This window comes from Hemitrygon akajei, chromosome 29 (genome assembly GCF_048418815.1).
Source record: "Hemitrygon akajei chromosome 29, sHemAka1.3, whole genome shotgun sequence".
NCBI lineage: Eukaryota > Metazoa > Chordata > Chondrichthyes > Myliobatiformes > Dasyatidae > Hemitrygon > Hemitrygon akajei.
In genome coordinates this window covers 26,937,638-26,960,309 of record NC_133152.1, presented here as the reverse complement: position 1 = coordinate 26,960,309, position 22,672 = coordinate 26,937,638, and the positions used below count along the sequence as shown (strand labels likewise).

The following is a 22,672-nucleotide window of genomic DNA, read 5'->3' as shown; positions in this document are numbered from 1 at the left end:
TATTTCACCAAAATGATGAAATAGCTCACTAACCACTCCACCTCCTCTGCACCAGCATACAGTCCTTCACAGCAGGATCCACTAATTAGATTTTCATTCACAGGAAGCTAGTTCCAGAATTTTAACTGCAGGAACTGAATCTCAAACAAATAGAACACAGCTTCATTGTGAAAGAATTTGTGCCCCCTTCACCTTCACTTACTGCTCTCACTCCTTCAGTTTTAAACAATAGAAAAAAATCAAAGAATCTGTTGTCAGTACAGGGTTGTATGCCGTTAAGACACTGCACTAAAACCATTAATACAGTGGACTCTGGTAAGTTGAGCTATTGGTTAATTGGGGCAGCTGCTTATTTGGGACAACTCTTAAAGAACTAAACCAAACTGAGAAAATAGCCAGGATTCCCTTCATTTATTTGGGACTCCAGGCCACTTAATTGGGGCAGGAAACTGTTGCTGAACAGTTTCTAACTAGCATCAGACATGTGCACTTGTGTGGCCATTAGACACTACACCATACTTAGAGTGAACAGTTTTAAATAGCATCAGTTGAGTATGCTTGTGTTCAAAAACCATATGACCATATAACCATTACATCACGGAAACAGGCCATCTCGGCCCTTCTAGTCCGTGCCAACGCTTATACTCACCTAGTCCCACTGGCCTGCATTCAGCCCATAACCCTCCATTATCATTCCATGACAAAGCAGTGATCTTTATCACTGAACATTGGTGAGAAATAGGTAGTAAGACAATTCAGAACTGTTTTGCTCATGGCGGTTTCAAGCATTCAGTCTTGGAGATACCAGAAGTGGCACTAGTGAAAATGAAACAACTTCAGCACTTCAACAAGTTAGGAACCACAGAGAATTTGAAGGTATTGACAATCATCTTGAATGTTACAATGAGAATGAAGATTTGGAAGATGCAATCGTCAATAGCATTGTATGAAGGCAGTCCATTATCTACACTAGGTGTCTGGACTGATTTTGCTCATTTACAGTAAATCAAAAGGATATGCAGCATACATGGCATTTATGAATTCCTCCATCGAAAACTATTAGGAGCTAATAACACAGTTTTATAGTACTGCAGTAGCATTGATAGTGTTCTCATTTGTTCTGTATTTCATTTAAATACACAATTTGTTACACAGTTAAATGGCAGTTTGTCTTTTTTATACCTTTCCAACTATTTCCATGAAACTTCAGCTAATTGGGGCAGCCGCTTAATTGTCCCAATGTGCCCCAATTAACCGGAATCCACTGTATTTGCCTAAACATCAATGACAGCCAGCCCTACCACATCACCGCCTTTTGACCTTTCTATCGCCTCTGCGTTGTCATCTAGTATTCGATGGCCAGGAATGCCTTCCAATACACAGTGGGAAAATTAAAGCTAAACTCTTCAGCCTGTCGTACATTGTTTATTATCATACCATCAACTCCGTCCTCTCCATAGCAACTGCCTGAGACTAATCCAGAATGTTTACAACTTGCATCATATTTGACAGCTGTTATGATACCAGCCCCCTCCTTTGTGAGAATCGCAAGAGCCCTAGTGAAGGGGGGGTCAATGACCCAAGAGAAGACAGAGACGTGCTGAATCCCGCGTTCCACCGGAATGCAGAATAAGGCGACCTTGACTATTGTCTCATGAAGACCACGTGTAAAGCCCTCGGGCAAAGTGGGCTGGTTGAGAGAGAGGTTGACACCTGCAACCTGATTGACACCTGCGATCCCGTGAGGAAGTATAAAGGAGGGTCTGGGGGGGGACGACCCCTTCAGACGCACCAAGGAGACACGATAGTGATCCCGTCGTAGCGGGAAGCCATTTTGAAGGAAGCCACGTGCGTTAGATTCCGAATTGGGAGTCTGTGGCTGGAATCACAGAAAACCGCTTTTAACTAACAACAGGAAAGCCGGCTCCCCTGATTCCACGGCTTTGCTTCGTAAGGACCCGGGCAAGAGTTCCTTTTCTCACCAATCTCTCTCTCTCTCTCCAACACGGGAAACCCAGCGGTTCCCAAGAGGCTGAAGCCTGCAGACTTTTGAATGACTTTTATATTTCCAAATGGACATTATCCCCTAGACAACGAAAGAGCTTATTTCTGAATGATTATTACTATACCTGTGCTTTAGATTGAGTATTGACGATGTATGTTATCTGAATGTTTGTATTAACCTTACTTTTGTGCCCCTTTATAAATAAAAACGTTTAAAAATGGTACCATCAGACTTCAGCGGACCTCTCTATCTATGCTGGTAAGTGATCCAGTTACGGGATACGTAACAACGTGGGGGCTCGTCCGGGATTTGAAACCAAAATTGGGAGGGCAGTCAATTGGGTTTGTAAGTCAAAAGAAATTTGGATCTGGTACGCAGGTAGCCAGACGGGAAACCAGCAAAGATGGACGTGGATGAATTTATGAAAAACCCGACTGTGGAGGCGCTAGAGGCGGCCACCAAATCAGACTTGTTAAATTTGGCGAAGGGATTGGACCTCACAGAAGTGAGGTCGTCCATGAAAAAGCGGGAGGTGCGAGGGGCCATAACTCAGTATTACATTGGGAAGGAGGTGTTCGAAGCTGAGGTATTGGAAAATATCCCTGAAAAAGAACCAGTTAGTGGGATGGATCAGCTAGAGTTGGAGAAATTAAGGTTGGAACATGAATTTAAAATAAAGCAGCTGGAAGCGGCTGAGAGAGAGAGAGAACGGGACCAGGAGCTCCAACTAAAGGGGTTAGAGATGAAAAAAGAGCAGGACCAAGCTGAAAAGCAAAGACAGCATGAAATTCAGCTAAAAGAGCTAGAAGTAGCCGAGAAAGATAAAGAACGAGCCGAGAACGAGAGGGAATGAGCTGAAAAGCAAAGAGAGTATGAGGAGAAACGAGAACAGAGGGAACATGACTTGGAGATGGAGAAGTTAAAGAAAGAGCGAAGAGATCTAGGGTTAGATCGAGACGAGAGGTTTAATGTTAGTCGGGAGTTGAGGGTAGTACCTCCATTCAAAGAGTCGGATGTTGATAGTTATTTCTTGCTTTTTGAAAAGGTGGCAGTAAATCAAAAGTGGCCCAAAGAGCAGTGGGTGGCGTTGTTACAAAGTGTGTTAAAAGGGAAGGCACAACAAGCATATGCGGCATTGGCCGTCGAGGAAGGGGAAGCGGAGAATTATGCCAAAGTAAAGGAGGCCATTCTCCGGAGTTACGAGCTAGTACCTGAAGCTTATCGACAAAGGTTCAGAAATTTACGGAAAGGGTGGAATCAAACGTATACCGAGCTAGCCTATGAAAAGGGTGTGCTCTTGGACCGTTGGTGCACCGCGGAACAGGTGGACAAGGATTATGGGCGTATCAGGGAGTTATTTCTGATTGAGGAATTAAAAGGGTGTGTTCCGGAGGAGATCCAGATGTATTTGAATGAGAAGGCGAATAAGTCCATCTCAGAAATTGCTAGGTTCGCAGATGAATGTGCCCTAACCCACGGGATAAAGTTTTCCTCGCCAAAAGGTTACCCGAGAGACCGTCGGAACGGTAGGGAAAGTCCGCCAGCTGAGGCAGAGGTCCCGCCGGGAGCTAGTGGTAAGGTTGAGGGGGAAAGGCCAGGCAGCCCGAGATTTCCGGGCTTGACCTGTTTTAATTGTGGGAAGGGAGGACATATTGCCTTTAGGTGCTTTGCTCCGAGAAAGGAGCCAGAAAAAGGGAAAGCAGCGGTCCCTATTGGGTGTGCCGTGGTAATCAGTAAATCGACGAGAGAGCCCCGGGTAGACAGAGTACGAGAAGGGTCAGAAACTTGGCTGTCACCCGGAACCGTGTCCGTGAAGGGGGGAGACCCACCCATTCCCATCCGAATCTGGCGAGACACCGGGGCGGAGCTGTCATTGATCTGCCGTGAGATACTAGATTTTGGTCGGAGAAGGGGAATGGTCGCCGTGAAGGGGATAGGTACAAGAATAGAAATGGTGCCCCTACATCAGGTAATTATGGATTGTGAGCTGGTATCTGGACCAGTTGAAATAGGGGTGCCATCAGAATTCCCGAGAACTGACACGGACGTCCTCCTCGGAAATGATTTAGCCGGGGGGGCAGGTTTGGACAAGAGGGTGACACGGCTCAAACAGCCTGTGAGGATTGCAGCCCCGCCCCTCGCACCTCCAGTCTGTACCACAGGCGCGAGCATTCGCAGCCTGTCAAGAAAGGCAGCTGAGAAAGTGAGCAGTTTAAATCTGGCCAGTATTGATTTGGCCGAGACGGTCCTACCGACCCTGTACCACGAGGGTTCTGAGGGTGGTAAACCGAAGAGTAGTAAAGTGAAAGGGGTTAAGGGAGAGGAGCTAGATCTTCCCTTAGCGAAGAGAAAGGTCCTAGAGGTAGGAAATAAAGATGAGAAACGGAAAAAGCTGTTAAAAGGTCCAGAGTTGGACATGGATGATCTGTCGGGGGTGGCAGCCCTGTTTGAAGAAGTTGAGAGTTGTCAAGGTGTACCCGATAATGAGATGAAGGCAGTCCTAGATGAAAAGGATGCCATTACCTTGGAGAGGTCTGCTGGATTGGCAGACGAGGTTATTTCAGCCCGCGGGGTTGAGTTTACTCCAGAAGGGAGTTGCCCAGAGAGAGACTGGGAGGATCAGGGGAACTTAGAATTTGAAAAGGGCACGGGTATTGAAAGACTGGAAGAGGCAGATGTCCCGTTTGAGTGTGTCCAAGATGTGGATGCACGTGGTACTGAACCTAGTAATGGAGCTCAGAAAACGTCTGAGGTATTTGATTTAGTTGAAAAGGAATGCAGTCCCTGTGGGTCAGATGGACTGGGCTCAGAGAAGACAGGGTTAACCTGGTAATTGGGGGAAGGGAGGGTTCCCAGGTGTTGGTACACGAAGGGGTGGTGAACCTTAAAGTGGAACTCGACCATGGGGGGATAAACATTATTATTGAAGGGAACGGGAAGTTTGTAGTTCCCAAATCGAATGAAGAAAATTTATAGTTTAGATTGGTGTCAGAAGAAGCAACCAAGCTACAGAAACGAGGGCTTGGTAATGCGGTGCCTGCGCATCGATTACAGGTTGATTTGGAATGTAAAGGTGCCCCACACGCTGTTGTTATTCAAGAGAGCACTGGGAAAAAGCCGACATTTAAATGCGGCCTGAGGGAAAGGTTCGAACTGAAACCCATCAGCCTGCGTGGTCTTGACAAAAGGGTTAGCCACCTGGGAAAAATTAAAGAATTGGGTGGAAGTGGTCTAAGGGGTGTTGATACAATGACCCCGATGAACGAGACGGGCGGGAGTTCACCACGCCAAATTACTCAAGTTCCCCACGGGGGGACTCACCGAAAAAGAGGCGACGGTTAATGGGGATGCCATTTTTAAACAGCAAAGCAGGCTGTACGGGTTTGCGCCAAAGCCTGTGAATAATAAAGACAGCCCCTTTGGAGACCTGCCGGTGAAGTGAAATGACCGAAACGATTAGTATTCACATAAACTTTTGTAGATGCACCTAAGCTAAGATCACACCTCCTTAGTTTTGTTGCTGAAGAAAAAAATTAAATAAATAGGTGGTTATTGAATTGAAGTCTGATGCTACAAGATTTTAGTACGGTACGCGATGTTAAGATATTAAAGAAAGGGACACTGTAATCGTTAACTGTTTAGATACTGACTTGAATGTATAATAGTAGTACTCTGTGAAAAGAAAAGCTTGTGTATTGTGGTAGATTCAAAAATCCTGTAAGACTCTGTACCACTGTTTTTAACCGCTGGTAAAAAACGTTTAAGAGGGGAGGTGTTATGATACCAGCTCCCTCCTTTGTGAGAATCGCAAGAGCCCTAGTGAAGGGGGGGTCAATGACCCAAGAGAAGACAGAGACGTGCTGAATCCCGCGTTCCACCGGGATGCAGAATAAGGCGACCTTGACTATTGTCTCATGAAGACCACGTGTAAAGCCCTCGGGCAAAGTGGGCTGGTTGAGAGAGAGATTGACACCTGCAACCTGATTGACACCTGCGATCTCGTGAGGAAGTATAAAGGAGGGTCTGGGGGGGGGGGGGACGACCCCTTCAGACGCACCAAGGAGACACGATAGCGATCCCGTCGTAGCGGGAAGCCATTTTGAAGGAAGCCATGTGTGTTAGATTCCGAATCGGGAGTCTGTGGCTGGAATCATGGAAAACCGCTTTTAACTAACAACAGGGAAGCCTGCTCCCCTGATTCCACGGCTTTGCTTCGTGGACCCGGGCAAGTGTTCCTTTTCTCACCAATCTCTCTCTCTCTCTCCAACACGGGAAACCCAGCGGTTCCCAAGAGGCTGAAGCCTGCAGACTTTTGAATGACTTTTATATTTCCAAATGGACAATATATTATCCCCTAGACAACGATAGAGCTTATTTCTGATTGATTATTACTATACCTGCGCTTTAGATTGAGTACTGACGACGTATGTTATCTGAATGTTTGTATTAACCTTACTTTTGTGCCCCTTTATAAATAAAAACGTTTAAAAATGGTACCATCAGACTTCAGCGGACCTCTCTATCTTTGCTGGTAAGTGATCCAGTTACGGGATACGTAACACAGCAAAGTGAGCCACAGTCCATCGACTCACCCTATTAATTATTTCCACCTCTGCAGTATCATCCCATTATGCCATTGCCTCAACTCATCTACAGTAACTCCCAATCATGCCAATTTTAAAACACCTACATTGACTACCTTGTTTAACTATCTAAACATCCTCCAAGCTAGCTTTATCCATTCTACTTTATGTCAAACTGGAGATTATCCAAACTCCCATAGACCACATCCTTAGTTGTTTCAGATCCCAGTCTTTCATTGCTTCCATGCTCGTATCATACTGTCTCCGAGTAAGTAATAACTCAGTCTTTATATTCTCACTTTTGAATCCCATCAGTTTACCGCTTTCTAATTTTATTGCATTCAAACTCTATACCTATTAAGATAACTGCATTCTTGTTCTGACCTCATGACCACTACAGATTTCAACTACACTGATATGAGTGACTGTGATATCAGCTGCCAAGTCACCGAGCTCTAAAATTCACTAAACTCCTTCAGTTTGGGAAGTGATAAATGACTGGAACTGGTAGAAGCTGAGAGGAGAGGAAGGTAGAGCATAGAATAACACGAGGGAGAAGGGGACAGGAACACCCTGGGAAGAGGGTGTGGGTGATGGGCAGATATCGGGGTTGGAGTCTGGAAAGAAGATAGGGTGATGAGGCCTTGTAGATCAGGGGAGAGAGAAAAGAGAAAAGGATCAGAGGATTCTTCTTCTACCAGTCCTTTATCACTCCCACTATCATCTCTCAGCTTCTGACACCATTCCCTCTCTCCCCTTCCCTTCATTCACCCCTCTTGCTCCATCCCTTCCCGCTACTTTTTGTTTTAAATATACTAGCTACCTTCCTTCCTTCTTTCAGTCCAAATGAAGGGTGTCGACCTGAAACATAACAAGAGAAATCCAAGCGACACATACACAACACTGATGGAACTCAGCAGACCAGGCAGCATTTATGAAAAAGAGCACAGTCGATATTTTGGGCCGAGACCCTTCAGCACGACCTGAAGCATTGTTCATTTTCACCGCAGATGCTGCCTGACCTGCTGAATTCCTCCTGTGCTGTGTGCTGTTTCAGATTATAGCATCTGCAGACTCTAGTGTCATCAGTACAGCTGAACCAGCAAGTCCACCGATGCCCTCATTGCCTGACTGTGCCATTAGAACAAGTGCCAGAGAAAAACTACAAAACTCAGTACAATCTTCTGTATTACTCTCCAATAATTAGCCAAAGTGTTATTGAAAATACAGTGGACAGGCACTGTTTCAATGAGGTTAACATTCCTTCATGCAGCGATTTACCAACATTATTAATAAATCAGATGCCACAGGCTAGAGAATTATTCTCAAGACAACATACACACAACAAAGATACTCGGGCCACACAGTCAACAAGTATTAAAAAGACGACAATAGAGAACCAAAACAGTTTTCCAACAAAATTATGGTATTACCTACAGATGTGATCTCTTAATAGCCATAAGAATACCAATACTCACCAACTAGCTTCTCGCTTGAAAATAGCTGTTTAATCAAAACAGTGAGTATTGCAAGCAGTGTGATATGTGGCACTGCCTTTTGGATAATGTTCTAAATTAAAGTTCCCATGCAGTCCCAATGGAAACAGCATCACATTATGCTCCAGATTGTTATCCTTCCGTATCATATGTAATTCATTGTTACACATGCCTCCCTGAGTGCTGCAAATTCAGTTTATGTATTATTAAGTTCGTTGCCAAGTTAATTGTCAAGTTCACTGATGACACGACAGTGGTGGGGTTCATCACCGACGATAATGAGACAGCCTACAGGGTGGAGATGGAAGAGCTCAAGGCCTAGTGCCTGGCAAATAACCTCTTCCTTAATGTTAACAAGACAAAGGAGATGGATATCGACTTCAGGAGAACTCTCACTGCTCACATCCTCCTTTACATGGGCAGCACAGCAGTGGAAACTGCAAGTAGTTTCAAATTCATGGGAGAGCACATCTCAAATAACCTCTTCTGATCCCTGAACACATCCTACAGAGTCAGGAAAACTCCCTAATGCCTCCACTTTCTGAGGGAGCTGGACTTTGCACAACCATACTCAGGGCATCGTAACAAGCTGCGTCACTATTTGGTACGGAAACTGCACTGTGGTGGACGGGAAGGCACTACAACAGGTTGTCAAAACTGCCCAGTACATCACTGACACCAAACAGACTTTTTCAAATAGATATTTGAGACCAGGTTATTAAATTTTAAAACTTTACTGAGCTTCTAATGTACTCAGATTTGAAAGGGGTTCTTTAAAAGGTACAAGGTCAGGAAAGGTTAAAGAGAACTCCAGATTCATAAATTTGGCAAAAGTCAGCACCACCACAAATGCTGGGAATTATATTTGGGATGACTTAAAACGGAAACGAAGAGTTTGCTAACTCAAGGGTTTATACAAGTGAAGGGGATTTACAGAGATAGGAAGGAATTATAACTGGTTTCAGTCTCCCAGTGTCTAGCGGCAGCAGGACTTTAAATTGCACTCAGACTAAGGCTGACAGTGAAACCTAGAAGAAGTGCACCACTGCCTACAATTTGAGAGCCAACAAGCAGTAAAGACAGATGCTGTTGATAAATTTAAACAGTGCTTCAATGCTTGAGAATGGATGTTGGTCTATTAAGGAAAAGGATATCAGAAGATCAAGTGAATTTGAGTTTCTAGGCTCAATTCATGTCTCTTCTTTCTCCTAATCTGAAAAGTATATCCATTTCTTTCTTCCCTCTTTCCTAATTTGCTTATCTAGCTTCTCTTTAATACACCTATTTGTAAGGGCTCTAATTCAAGAGGCTGTAGTTTTAGTCCCAGTGATCTGTCTTGTAGTTCTTCCTCAACTAAATATAAATGAAACAAAATATTATCTGGTCATTACTACTCTTGCTGTTTGTGAGAAATGGCCATCTGTAAGTTGGCAAACACACCAACTACATTTTTTGAGTATTACATTAGCTGCATTAGCAATCCAGTGGCATCCTCACCAGAGTGGTCCCAGGTTTGAATCCGGCCGGTTCCTTGGACGCTTTCCATCCGTGCTGGGTTGAGCATTGAGCTAGCAACTCAGCCTCGTATAAAACAGACAAAAATGCTAAAGAAATGGCCAGGCTACCGCCCGATGTGCCACAAGGCACGGAAAAGGACAACAAACAACAAAATTGGCTGCAAAGTTCCTGTGGCCTTGAAAGGTGTTATCTAAATGCAAGTCTTGTTGTAACTACTGCACATAGTGGCAACTCTTCTGGTGAAGACATTTCTACGAAATTCCCCAATTACATTAATTAGAGATTGTCTCATATTTATGACCTAGTTTACATTTTACTAACGTGCTTGTGTCTTTATCACATCTTCCCTGTCCAAGCCATTCTGTAAATCAGGAGAAAAGATGCTAGTAACAAGAAAATGCAAGATTTTTATTTTATTTAAGAGGTTTTGTGAGAGTGTGTGGCTGTATGTGTGCATCTATGTGACAAGTGATTGTGAATTCAATTGGAGTGATAGCCTGTGCACCTCACTACAAGTTAAAGCCACTCAGTTATTGTATCCAATAGCCTAGATAGTCTATGCACTGCACTATCCCATTACACTGTGAGTCAGAATGATATAATAGAGAAACAGGCCATTTGACTCATTGGATTTGTGCCAACCATCAAACACCTATCTCACATTTATTCCATTACTGATCCCATATACTGTACCTGTAAATGTTGGGAGGCCAGACAGCCAGTCTTGCCTTCCTGCAAGCAAGGTTATACAGTTTCCCAACCTAAAATTCTTCCAGTCATTCTTTTACAACTTTCTGCTTACTATGAGATTACGCATAATGTGCTTGCATGAATCTTCAGTCCATGCCACCACATTACAGCCAATCTCACGTACTTTTATTTTGAAATAACTTTAGGATGCACCTTGTTAAAAGCTGTCTCAAAATCCAAAATGCCACATCCACCTGTTCCTCATTATCAACGCTGCCAATTGCAGCCTCAAAGAAACAACTCTAGTAGATTTGAAACAAACAACACCCCTCTCAGGCATCCATACCAATTCTACCATTTTATGTCTAAAAGTCCTATTCATCATCATCATCATCATGTGCTGTGTTGTATGACATGGGTGATCACAGCCTCCATGACCATGATTGTGCTCGGCAATCTTTTTCTACAGAAGTGGTTTGCCATTGCCTTCTTTTGGGCAGTGTCTTTCCAAGACGGGTGATCCCAGCCATTGTCAATACTCCAGAGATCATCTGCCTGGCATCAGTGGTCGCAGAACAGGACTGTGATATGCACCAGCTGCTCATACGACCAACACCTGCTCCCATGGCTTCACACGACCATGATCTGGGTTGGGGGGGGGGGGGGGTAAGCAGGTGCTTTGCCTTGCCCAAGGGTGACCTGCAGGCTAGCAGAGCACCTTACACCTCCTTTGCAGAGACATATCTCCACCCGCCACCCGGATAAGCCCTATTATCATTTCCTACGCGATAGATTCCAGCATTGCTGTGGATCACCTTTGCAAAATACTACACTTAGACATGCTAGAAGAAAAACCATGGTCCAAGGAGAAACAAGTAGTAATAATCATGGACCAGTGGGAAATCTGCCCTCTTAAATTCAACTCCATTATAGTTCAGATGAAATGTATTCTAACTTTGATAGTTATTGACTCACTTTTACCTCATGCCCCCAGTTTTTGAACCTTTGCCACAGAGATCAATTTCCTGGATATGCTGTGTCACTTAAAGAATGTTAAAAGGATAATTTTTTTGTAGTCTATGAAATAAATAACAGAAATGAACAGGCAGAAAATGCGGTGTGCACATAGACTTCCCATTTGAGCAGCATGGTCAATTCCAATTTCCAGCCTCAAGGCAACATGGCGAGACCTTTACGTGGCACAGAAAGAAGTGCTAAAATGCACCAGATACAAAGTACATCAGTTACATCAACAGGCAAGTGAAACTAGGATTGCTTTTCTTATAGTAGGAAAAGTCACATTTATTTTTTCCCCCAGAGAAGCATACCACAAAATGGCTTGGTAGAAGTATAGTACAATAACTCAACAATATTATCCAGACAGTTGACCATCAATCTGGAAACACAAGATTGAATTGTACTGTGGCACTTGGGGAAATTTAAATCAAAGTAGTCAAGATTTGGATTTAAAAGATAGACTCAGTAAGTGACAAATAAGTTACAGAGTTGTTGTAAAAATCATCTGGTTCACTATTTCCCCCAAGGGAAGTAATTCTGCCCAATCTGCTCTGTACTTGACTGCAAACTTTCAGAATGGAAGTACACTTCTCAAGCATAGCATGCTCCTTGCAAATTGCTTTAAAAAAGGATAAATTGTTTCTAATGGCAGAAAACAGTACAGTAAATATCAGAGGCAATATGCAGCCTGCACATAGATTCAATAAAGTGAAGAAAAATGTTGCCCATTATCATGCCATTGGGACACCAGAGCAATATACAGAATGCACTTCAGTAGTTTCATTCATGGGAGCCAGTTTAAAAGGAAGTTTTAGTCCATACACAGAAGAACCCTCACATTGATATTTTCACTCAGTCTGTAAAATGTACATTTTCACATATAAATTAGTCATGCACAAGAATATTTTACTGCATAACATTGTTATAAGAGTCAAACTAATTTTAAATATAAAAAAGGTGTTGCCACTGGTTCTGCTCCTGCTCATCCACAAGGACACCCATGTTGAAAGAATGCCCCGAAATCTACAGGGGAGAAGTTTCTAGACGATTTTGCATGTGCGTAGACCTCTCAAAATTAAAATCACCTCGCCTACTTTGACAATGAACAATCAACAAGCAGTTAGAAATGTACAATAATCCAAATTAAAGGCAGCAAAGTTACACTTCTGGGAAGAAAACTACAGTTAAGTAAAAGAAAAAGCCCTGAGGGTTGAGGGAGAAATAGCAAACTGCAGTTCAAGTCAAACACTGAAAATTGAGTATGCTGTGTGCACAATGGGCTTGAAAAGTGGGACTCTCTGTAAAGACGCAGTAATAATTTTATATAATATGCTGCCCAGGACACTATTAGAATAACGTACAGTTTTGGTGTCTCATAATATGAAGGACATTGAAATTCCGATCCACACACACTGTAAGGTATAATTTAGTATACAACATTCTCCCAAATCAGCTGGTGTGAATTTTAGTCCCACTTCATGGACTTTGACCAATTTCTACTCCTGAATTAAAATCAGTAGAGATAAATTATGCGGCGTTTGTCAAACTATGGAATCTTGCTGTGCACGAACTGGCGTAATGTTTCCGACTTTACCACAGGGATACCATTTCAGTGCTCACTCCAAAGCTCTGCAGGTAGTCAGCTGACTTTCCTCCTCCTTTAAGGTAACCAGATTATGCCAGAAATGATGATAAGAGGAGATTTGAGATACTGGGATTCCTTAAGCAAAAAAGACCAAAAGCACACTTAACGGTGCTCTTGACATTTGTGCTAAGATGCACTCCCTGGACTTGCAGACGTTACTTCAAAAGTTACCAGCAAGGAAATTTCTTTCACACCAAGTGTTGTAACGTGGAGTATTTTGTCACAAAAGATAACAATCACAAGGGAAAATATTAGATACCAAGAGTAAACAAGACAAAACAATGGGGCTATGTATGGAATTTCACCCCTCCATTAATAGATTATAGAAACATGGAAAACCTACAGCACAATACAGGCCCTTCGGCCCAACACGTACAGTACTTAGTTAGAATTTACCTAGGGTTACCCACAGCCTTCTATTTTCCTAAGCTCCATGTACTTATCCAGGAGTCTCTTAAAAGACCCTACTGTATCTGCCTCCACCACCGTGATGGCAGCCCATTCCACGCACTCACCACTTTCTGCGTAAAAAACTTACCCACGAGATCCCCCCTGTACCTACTTCCAAGCACCTTAAAACTGTGCCCTCTCGTGTTAGCCATTTCAGCCCTGGGAAAAAGTCTCTGACTATCCACACGATTATAGCCCAGCTGTGATCTAACCTCGGGCATAAAAAATCATTAAAGAAGCACAGGCCAGTGGCTTATGGACCCTCACCAGCTCTCTATGAAACAAATCCATCCAGTTCCACTTCTCGGTTCCTTCCCCAATATTTTTCCCCTTAAAGGCTCTATTCAATTCCCGTTTAAAAGGCATGATTGAAACTGCTTCCATCGCCTTTGAGGCAGTGAAATCTTGATCATGGGTCCCAGCCAACTGGGAAAGTGCTTCGTCAGGTCAGCATTGGTTTCACTGGCAAACATTTGAAATCTGTGCCGCCTTCTTCTCAGTCATTCCACCATTATTCACCTTGCATTTACCCCTGAAGGTTTTGAATATTTTTACTTTATTCATGCTGAAACTTCTTAGCTCCAATAACAACACTCCAAGTTTCTCTAATCTAACCACATAATTGAAATCCCGAATTCCCAGGGATATTTATTTCCTTATTGAGATACAGTGCGGAATAGGCCTTTCCGGCCCTTCAGCCGCATCGGCTAGAAACCCTGATTAACTCTAACCTAATCACTGGACAATCAATGACCAATTAACCTACCAACCGGTACACCTTTGGACTGTGGGAGGAAACCCACTCATTCCACGGAGAGGATGCACAGACTCCTTACAGACAGCGTCAGAACACCCACCCCCTGAGTAATAGTGTTGTGCTAACGACTACATGGCGCCCAATCTACTTAATCTTTTCTGCCTGTACTTTTAGATCCTTCCAAAAATGCAGTGACCCAGAACTGCATTCACTGTAATGCTGACTTTTGAACATTAATAAAGCACCAAGATTTTGTATGTTATTTAATAAAACCTTCTACTACCTACCCCTCTCACTTTCAAAAATCTGTGCACCAAGATGTCTCCCACACCTCTCCCTCCCAAATCTCTTTAGAATTGTATCTTTCTTTTCCTGAAATTTGGAACTTCCTAGCCAATTATTAGCCATATTTTTATACCTTTTAAACAATCATCTACCAACTGGAAACCCATTTCAGAAGGTCAATCCAAACTTTCAACACCCTTTGGATGTACAAGTATTTCTAACCACTCATGAAAGGTCTGGCCATAATTTTTAAATGTGTGTGCCCCAGTTCTAGGTTTCACCTATATATCAATGTATCAGATCCCCCGTTCATTTTGATAATGATAAAATCTCTAAACATAATAGATTAGTACAATCTTAGTTTGCATAATATGCGCCTGTATCACTCTGATTAAATGAGGCTGCAAAGGTCAACCCTGCACATTCTTCCCAAAGTACAGAGTCCAGATAGCTCTCGGTTCTCCTGCTGAGGTCCAAGCAGGAGTTTTCGAAACAGTGGGCGAAATGGTCTCCCGTGGAGGCACCAGCCTCCGCAGCTCCAAACCCCACGGTTGTTATGTAAACAAGTGATCAGCAATCACGACTATAATACGAAACCAGGGGAGCAATAAACGAGAGGGGTAATGTTTTAGGAGGATGATCGTTTTCTGGAAAGATAGGGGACCGCGGGCAAGGTGCTTTCCCAACTAACTGGCCGGCAGCGTCAGCTCAACCACCCCCACTCCCCCGATCGGCGCTCAGCCCGTAAGGAGCGGGCAGACGAACAAATCACAGCCCCTTTCCAGCAACAACCCGCAGCCGCCCCGCCTCAGACCCCCCACCCACGCCGCCCCGCCCCCCAGCCCGAGCCTCTAACCCGCGGCAGCCGCGCTCGCCCTGCAGGGAAGCCGGCCCTCCGCGCTAACCCAGCCCCGGCGACAGCAGTGACCGACGGGCCCCGGGGGAGCGGCCGGCCGGCCGGCCGCTGCGGGGCTCGGGCTCGGGCTCGCAACTCACCCGAAGTCAAGGTCCATGGACTTGAAGAAGAATTTGAAGCTGCTGGTCGGCCTGTTATTGAGGACCTGCTTGAAGTGACCGAGGGTGACCAGATCCGGCGGCACCGCCACTTTCACCAAGTACGGCGTCTCCTCTTCGTCCATGTGGTAAATTATCTTGGTCTCCGCCATCGGGGATCGGAACCGCGACGGGTGGCAAAGCCCCACTCCCGGCCACACTCCCTCAGTCCTACCGGCTCATGGATGTGGGAGAAACGAGACCTGTCAAACTCGACAGCGCGGCCTGGTGGACAGCATCCCGCCGCCTGCGTGCCAGCCCGGGTCAGCCCCGCCCACCGGGCCAGCTCCTCCCACCACAGTAACCCCGCCCACCGGGCCAGCTCCTCCCACCACAGTAACCCCGCCCACTGGACCAGCTCCTCCCACCACAGTAACCCCGCCCACTGGATCAGCTCCTCCCACCACAGTAACCCCGCCCACCGGGCCAGCTCCTCCCACCACAGTAACCCCGCCCACCGGGCCAGCTCCTCCCACCACAGTAACCCCGCCCACCGGGCCAGCTCCTCCCACCACAGTAACCCCGCCCACCGAGCCAGCTCCTCCCACCACAGTAACCCCGCCCACTGGATCAGCTCCTCCCACCACAGTAACCCCGCCCACCGGGCCAGCTCCTCCCACCACAGTAACCCCGCCCACCGGGCCAGCTCCTCCCACCACAGTAACCCCGCCCACCGGGCCAGCTCCTCCCACCACAGTAACCCCGCCCACTGGACCAGCTCCTCCCACCATAGTAACCCCGCCCACCGGGCCAGCTCCTCCCACCACAGTAACCCCTCCCACTGGGCCAGTTCCTCCCACCACAGTAACCCCGCCCACCGGGCCAGCTCCTCCCACCACAGTAACCCCACCTACTGGGTCAGCTCCTCCCACCACAGTAACCCCGCCCACCGGGCCAGCTCCTCCCACCACAGTAACCCCGCCCACCGGGCCAGCTCCTCCCACCACAGTAACCCCACCTACTGGGTCAGCTCCACACACCACAGTAACCCCTCCCACCAGGCCAGCTCCTCCCACCACAGTAACCCCGCCCACCAGGCCAGCTCCTCCCACCACAGTAACCCCACCTACTGGGTCAGCTCCTCCCACTACAGTAACCCCCTCCCACTGGGCCAGTTCCTCCCACCACAGTAACCCCGCCCACCGGGCCAGCTCCTCCCACCACAGTAACCCCACCTACTGGGTCAGCTCCACACACCACAGTAACCCCTCCCACCGGGCCAGCTCCTCCCACCACAGTAACCCTACCTACTGGGTCAGCTCCACACACCACAGTAACCCCTCCCACCGGGCCAGCTCCTCCCACCACAGTAACCCCACCTACTTGGTCAGCTCCACACACCACAGTAACCCCTCCCACCGGGCCAGCTCCTCCCACCACAGTAACCCTACCTACTGGGTCAGCTCCACACACCACAGTAACCCCTCCCACTGGGCCAGTTCCTCCCACCACAGTAACCCCACCCACCAGGCCAGCTCCTCCCACCACAGTAACCCCACCCACCAGGCCAGCTCCTCCCACCACAGTAACCCCGCCCACCAGGCCAGCTCCTCCCACCACAGTAACCCCGCCCACCGGGCCAACTCCTCCCACCACTGTAACCCCACCTACTGGGTCAGCTCCACCCACCACTAACCCCACCCACTGGGCCAGCTCCTCCCACCACAGTAACCCCTCCCACTGGGCCAGCTCCTCCCACCACAGTAACCCCGCCCACCGGGCCAGCTCCTCCCACCACAGTAACCCCACCTACTTGGTCAGCTCCACACACCACAGTAACCCCTCCCACTGGGCCAGCTCCACCCACCTCAGTAACTGCCTACCTGGTCACTCCTCCCTCCTCAGTAAACCTGCCCACTGAATGAACTCCTCCCACTGCATTAACTTCACCCACTTTGTCAGCTGCTCCCACCTCAGTAACTCTGCCCATGTGGTCATCGCCTCCCATTGCAGTAACTCCACCCACTTGGTCAGGTCCACCCATTACAGTAACCCCACCTACTTGGTCAGCCCCTCCCACCTCAGTAAGTCTGCCTACATGGTCATCTCCTTCCACCAAAGTAAGCCTCCCTCCCCGCGCACAAATCCATTTCCACACACTGCAGTAAAACCATCTACTGGGTCAGCACAGCCCAATGAGTCAGCTCCTTCCACCACAGTAACTCCACCCACTGGGTCAGCACAGCCCAATGAGTCAGCTCCTTCCACCACAGTAACTCCACCCACTGGGTCAGCACAGCCCAATGAGTCAGCTCCTTCCACCCACTGGGTCAGCTCCCCCCCACTGAAGTAACCCTGCCCACTGAGTCAGCTCCTCCCACCACACCAACCCCGCTCACTGGTTCAACTCATCCCACCACAGTAACTCCGCCCTCTGGGCCACCTCCTCCAACCACAGTAACTCCACCCTCTGGGCCACCTCCTCCAACTACAGTAACTCCGCCCTCTGGGCCACCTCCTCCAACCACAGTAACTCCACCCTCTGGGCCACCTCCTCCAACCACAGTAACTCCACCCGCTGGGTTAGCTCTCCCCCACTGAAGTAACCCCGCCCACTAGGTGAGCTTCTCCTACTACAGTAACTCCACCAACTGGTTACCCCACCCACTAGCACAGCCCTTCCTATTGTGGTAAACCTGTCCATTGTGTCAGCTCCTCCCACTGTGGTAACCCTGCCTACTGGATCAGCTCCGCTCATCCACAGTAACCCACTGACAGGTTCAGCCCTGCCCACTCCTCCTCTGTGGAAACTCATGCCCCCCCCAACTGAGTCAATGCCTCTGACCCTGGATAACTCCGTCGACTGCATTCAATTCCACTATTACTGAATAATCCCGCCTGCCACCTGCATTAGTTCTGCCTACCCAGGACAGTTGCCCCCACTTCTGGATAACCCCAGCCTCCCAGTGACCCTGGATAACTTCAACCACTGGGCCTTCTCCTCCTGCCGCAGAAACCCGACCTATGCTTGTTCAGCTTTTCCCACCACTCAGTAACCCTGCCCACCTTGGAACATTCCTCCCATCCTGGATAATCCTACACACAAGGTCAGCACCTCCCAATCTTGTTCAATCCCACCTGTCTGTACCCCTTCCTCCCATCCCCGGTCAATTCCTCAGTCACAGGTCAACTACACCCACGTGCCACGTGCAACAACATTGTTGTCTCTAGCGTCCATAATCAATACCTGATTTTACAATGGAACCAGATGTATTATATACAAGTTTTCTGAAGATACAAAGCTGGGTGGACTGTAAGGAGAATGCAGGGAGGCTTCAGAAGATTTAGACAGGCTAAGTGAAGGCATACCGGATGAAATAAACCAGCGTGAGACATGAACCTATTTCTCACAAACCACGAATAGCAGATTCCTCTGTCTATCACAGCACTGACAGAGTGATCAAAGTACAGTCCTTCTGGACATACGATCTCATTTTCATATTAAGGTTTCATAGCTGTCATGTTACGTGACAATACGAACGTGAACTGCTGTGGACCATCGGAAAAGTTCATAAGAATAATCAGTTATCTTATGCCTGGGTCCCACCATCATCATTAAACCAGGGGATCAACCCTGAATGAGTGACATGCGTACTGAAATGACCACAGGGCATGTGTGAAAACTGAGAGATGCCAACCATGTCAAGCTAAAATGAAGACTACTTGCCTGCTGAATGACAAAAGCAATATGCAAAAGACAGAGCTACCAATGGAGCAAATTGAAGATCATAAGACCATAAAACTTAGGAGTGGAATTAGGCCATTCGGCCCATCGAATCCGATTGGCCCTTCCACCATGGCCAATTTACTATCCTTCTCAACCCCATTTTCCTAACCTTTGACACCCTTACTAATCAAGAGCCTATCAACCTCCGATTTAAATATACCCAATGACTTGACCTCCACAGCTGTCCACAGCAATGATTCACCAGCCTCTGCCTAAAGAAATTCCTCTTCATCTCTGTTCTAAAGCAATGTCCTGTATTCTGAGGCGGTTCTCTCTGGTCCTAGGCTCCCCCACTAAAGGAAACATCCTCTCCAAGTCTACTCTATCTTCTAGAACTTTAAATATTCAATAAGTTTCAATGAGATCCCCCCCCCCCCCCGAAATACAGGTCTAGAACTGTCAAATGCTTCTCATAAGTTAACCTTTTCACTCCCAGAATCATTGTGATGAACATTCCCTGAACCCTCTCAGGCACCAGCACACCCTTTCTTAGATAAGGGGACCAGAACTGCTCGCCATATTCCAAGTGCCATATTCAGTTATATAGGTGGTGGGCAATTAAACAGCCAATGGGCGCAGAAGGCTCCAGAAACATCTGCACCCTCGGCGATGGCAAGGTCTAGTGCTAGAGAAAAGGCTGAAGTAGTTGTCAGATGGTGGAGCCAGCTCAGCTTCCTCCAGAGATCTCCACCATCACAGGAGCCAGTCTCCAGGCAACTTGATTTGCTCCTTATGATATTAAAATACGGCTCAGAGTGCTGGTTGTAGCAAAGACTACAAAACTAGGGAATATCCCTGCTGTAGCACAGAAGACTTGTGCCCAAAAACTAACTGTGTCTTTAGCTAACCTGAACTACTTACAGTCCTCCACCCAACAATCTGGACAATTGCCCAGCTGTGTTCTGTCACAAAAAGCAAGACAAATCCATCTTGATAGATCACCATCCAATCAGACTACTATCAATCATCAACTCATTGATGTAAGGTATTGTCGGCAGTACATTGGGGTCAGGATGGTGTTTGAGAATTTTCCACTTGCCTGAATGCAGTACCAACAGGAAGCTTGACAGCCCACAGGACAAATCCAGCCCGCTTGATTTTCACCCCATCTATCAACCTGAATCCCCAATCTACACTGCTGACTGTCAGCGACTGTATGTGCATCACCTATAAAATGCCTGTACTTAGTCACCTGGACTACTCCTCCAACATCTCCCAAACCTACAAACTCTAACACCAAAAAAGGGCAAGGGGAGCTGGAAATGACAAATTTCCACCCCCACCAACCAAGTTGTACACAGTCCTGGCTTGGAAATATATTACTAGCCTCTTATCAATATCCTGGAATTCCCTACCAAACATGTCTTAACTAGAAGGAATGGTCAAGTCAAGTCACTTTTTATTGTCATTTCGACCATAACTGCTGGTACAGTACACAGTAAAAACGAGACAACGTTTTTCAGGACCAAGGTGCTGTATGAAACAGTACAAAAACTACACTGAACTACGTAAAAACAACACAGAAAAAAAACTACACTAGACTACAGACCTACCCAGGACTGCATAAAGTGTACAAAACAGTGCAGGCATAATGATAAACAAGACAGTAGGCATAGTAGAGGGCAGTAAGTTGGTGTCAGTCCAGGCTCTGGGTATTGAGGAGTCTGATAGCTTGGGGGAAAAAACTGTTACATAGTCTGGTTGTGAGAGCCCGAATGCTTCGGAGCCTTTTCCCAGATGGCAGGAGGGAAAAGAGTTTGTATGAGGGGTGCATGGGGTCCTTCATAATGCTGTTTCCTATGCAGATGCAGCGTGTAGTGTAAATGTCTGTGATGGCGGGAAGAGAGACCATGATGATCTTCTCAGCTGACCTCACTATCCGCTGCAGAGTCTTGCGATCCGAGATGGTGCAACTTCTGAACCAGGCAGTGATGCAGCAGCTCAGGTTGCTCTCAATACAACCCCTGTAGAATGTGATGAGGATGGGGGTTGGGAGATGGACTTTCCTCAGCCTTCGCAGAAAGTAGAGACGCTGCTGGGCTTTCTTTGCTACGGAGCTGGTGTTGAGAGACCAGGTGAGATTCTCCGCCAGGTGAACACCAAGAAATTTGGTGCTCTTAACGATCTCTGCCGAGGAGCCGTCGATGTTCAGCGGGGAGTGGTCGCTCAGTGCCCCCCTGAAGTCAACATTCAGAGGCAGGTTGTTGGCTCTGCACCAGTCCGTTAGCCACTGCACCTCCTCCCCGTAAGCTGACTCGTCGTTCTTGCTGATGAGACCCACCACAGTGATAGGTGCAGACATTCCTCTACCATTTCCATTTCCTGAACAACTACCCTCACTCCATACTTCTGCCCTCATAACACGATAGAACTCCTCTTGTCCTTACCTACCACCTTAGCCCCTGTATCTGGAACGTCATTCTCTGTAACTTTTGCCATCATCATCAGAATCCTTTCACAAAACACATCTTTCCCTCCCTCCCCACTCACTTTCCACAGGGATTTCTCTCGACATAACTCCCTTGTCCACTTATCTCTCCCCACTGACCTCCCTCTGGGGACTTTTCACTGCAAATGCGACACTTGCCCCTTCACCTCCTCCCTCACTATGATTCACAGCCCCAAATAGTCCTTGTAGGTGAGGCAATACTTCACTTGCAAGTCTATCAGGGTCACCTACTCTATCCGGTGCGGCCTCCTCTATATCAGCGAGATGGGACGTAGTCCGGGGAACCACTTCGTTGGGAACCTTCACTCCAATTGATACAACAGATGGGAATTTCTTGTGGCCACCCATTTTAATTATACTTCCCATTCCCATTCTGGTATGTCGCTCCTTTACTACTCTGATGAGGCTGGCGGAGCGGCAACTCATATTCTGTCTGGATGGCATGAACATCGATTTCTCTAACTTCTGGTAGTTTCTCCAACACCCCCCCCCCCCCCTCCAATCCCCGTTCTGGCTCCCTTCCATTTTCCATTATCTATTCTGGCTCCCATCTTACCTCTTCTCTTCTCCTCACCTCCCTCTGGTGCCCCTGCGCTTTCCCTTTCTCCTATGCTCCACTCTCCAGTCCTTTCAAATTCCTTCTTCAGCCCTTTACCTAATCCACCTGTTCCCTCCTAGCTTCATACTTCACCCCCTCCTCCCCCACCCACTCATCTTCCCCCCCCCCCCCTCCAGCTTGTACTCTTTCCCCTCCCCCCTTCTTATTCCGGCTTTTGCCCCCTTCCTTTTGTTACGTCCGTGGCCCCCTCCTTTTTGAGAATCACAAGATCACTATTAAGTCAGTTCAGGAGACCCAGGAAATGAGAGAAAGACATGCAGAATCCACAAAGAGTTTGGAATGTGTCCTGGCCTCCGAAAGGCGGAACCATGGATAACGGCTATTGTCTCTTGGAGACGGGATTGTGTATTGCATCCTGCACGATGCATCGAAGCCCCC

The 22,672-nt window shown here is 47.0% G+C and overlaps 1 protein-coding gene across 2 annotated transcripts in view; it reads right to left on the bottom strand.

Annotated features, from left to right (window-relative positions):
* The window catches only part of LOC140718370 (segment polarity protein dishevelled homolog DVL-1-like), a 139,664-nt gene extending 124,052 nt beyond the window's left edge, over nt 1-15,612 (bottom strand). For both annotated transcript variants that reach the window (XM_073031998.1, XM_073031999.1), the window contains exon 1: nt 15,443-15,612. In XM_073031998.1, the coding sequence (XP_072888099.1) occupies nt 15,443-15,612 (170 nt within the window). The remainder of the gene's footprint in view (nt 1-15,442) is intronic.
* Between the last annotated feature and the right edge of the window lie 7,060 nt (nt 15,613-22,672).